Source organism: Austrofundulus limnaeus, unplaced genomic scaffold (assembly GCF_001266775.1).
Source record: "Austrofundulus limnaeus strain Quisiro unplaced genomic scaffold, Austrofundulus_limnaeus-1.0 Scaffold554, whole genome shotgun sequence".
NCBI lineage: Eukaryota > Metazoa > Chordata > Actinopteri > Cyprinodontiformes > Rivulidae > Austrofundulus > Austrofundulus limnaeus.
Window position 1 is genome coordinate 293476 of NW_013952956.1, and position 1341 is coordinate 294816.

Sequence of the window (1341 nt, forward strand, 5' to 3'; positions counted from 1 at the left end):
ATAAGTATAAATAAGTACTTACATTTGTGTACAAACTGTTTAGATTGTCAAAAAGCCTGTGTTTTTAGGGTTATTAACAAAGTTTGTGTACTCAGACCAGCAATATTTGGGGTCACAAGTTTTTGCCATGAATATTTTGTGGGTCAGAAGATAAAAAGTTTGGGAACCACTGGTTGAGATGCCATCGGTAGTCAAAAAGTGTCATTTAGGATTTGGATTTTAAATTACTGGTGATACAATCCCTCTCAATTCAATTGCAGAACGTATTTTAAATCGTTTCATGTTCCTGTGTCTCTACGTTGTTCATTTATGTGTTGCATCATTAATTTCAGAGTAAATRGATCATTTTGCTCCAGTTTGTGAACTCTCACTGCCATGATGAACCCATATAAACTCCTTGACCCATCTCTAGCGCCCTCTTGCGGTCYATGAGCGAATTGTTTCCGGTTTCTCCTCTACGTCGTCGCTGCTGACGAACATCCGGGTATTCTGTCGAGATGGTCATGGCGGAGGGTGCAGCAGTTCTCAGGAGGAATCGGCCTGGAACCAAGGCTAAGGTTTGATTTGCCCCCACAGGAACACCTCAGAAATTCTTTCAGAGGTTCACACGACTGTGTCGAGCTGAATCCGTAAAGCCGCGCCTCTTCTATAGATAGTTCGATTCAGTTGTCTTTAGCTACGAGCACCGTCTATTTCCTGGAGCAGCCTTACTCAACGAGTCTTGGTGTTGCCCTTTTTAGTCTGAGATTAACCTTTTAATGATTGTTTTTTAATAATTTATAATCATAATCGATGTTCCGTAGTTAAGGACGTTTACATACTTATTGAAAGCACACTCGTTACTTGGGTAAGAATGTTGTTTTAGCTTTGCAGGAAGTAGTCTTACCCATGTTGACGAGCTCATTAGCTCGAAAGCCTCGTAGCTTTATGTTTGTTAGTATGAATTTTAGGTAAAACATTTTTTCTTTCTGACAAAAAATTACCCACAGGATAGTCTGCAGACAACAAACAGTCGTCAGTTTTTACATTATTAGACAAAATTAAACTGTGTCAACGCTGCTAGCTAGCACTGGTTAGCTGACCTTTTCCCCTGAACTGTAAACACTGACCAGGACCTGACTTTTTGTGTGCAGGACTTTTACAACTGGCCTGATGAATCATTTGAGGAGATGGACAGCACGCTGGCTGTTCAACAGGTGTGATATACGTGTTTTGTACTGAACTTACTGCTGCTATTGTGTTTAGAGTGTAGAACAGTGTGTTCTGTGGCTTTTCATCAACACACACACACACACACACACACACACACACACACACACACACACACACACACACACACAC

The 1341-nt window shown here is 40.9% G+C and overlaps 1 protein-coding gene across 2 annotated transcripts in view; it reads left to right on the forward strand.

Annotated features, from left to right (window-relative positions):
* LOC106530744 (MOB-like protein phocein) overlaps positions 1 to 1341 on the forward strand; it is a 19986-nt gene that overhangs the window by 8498 nt on the left and 10147 nt on the right. Inside the window, exons 1-2 of one of the 2 annotated variants that reach the window (XM_014026435.1) lie at positions 455 to 557; positions 1134 to 1196. In XM_014026435.1, coding sequence (XP_013881889.1) covers positions 498 to 557; positions 1134 to 1196 — 123 coding nt within the window. In that variant the 5' untranslated portion in view covers positions 455 to 497. Of the gene's footprint in view, positions 1 to 454; positions 558 to 1133; positions 1197 to 1341 lie in introns of those variants that run through there. The other variant, XM_014026437.1, reaches the window with a different exon arrangement.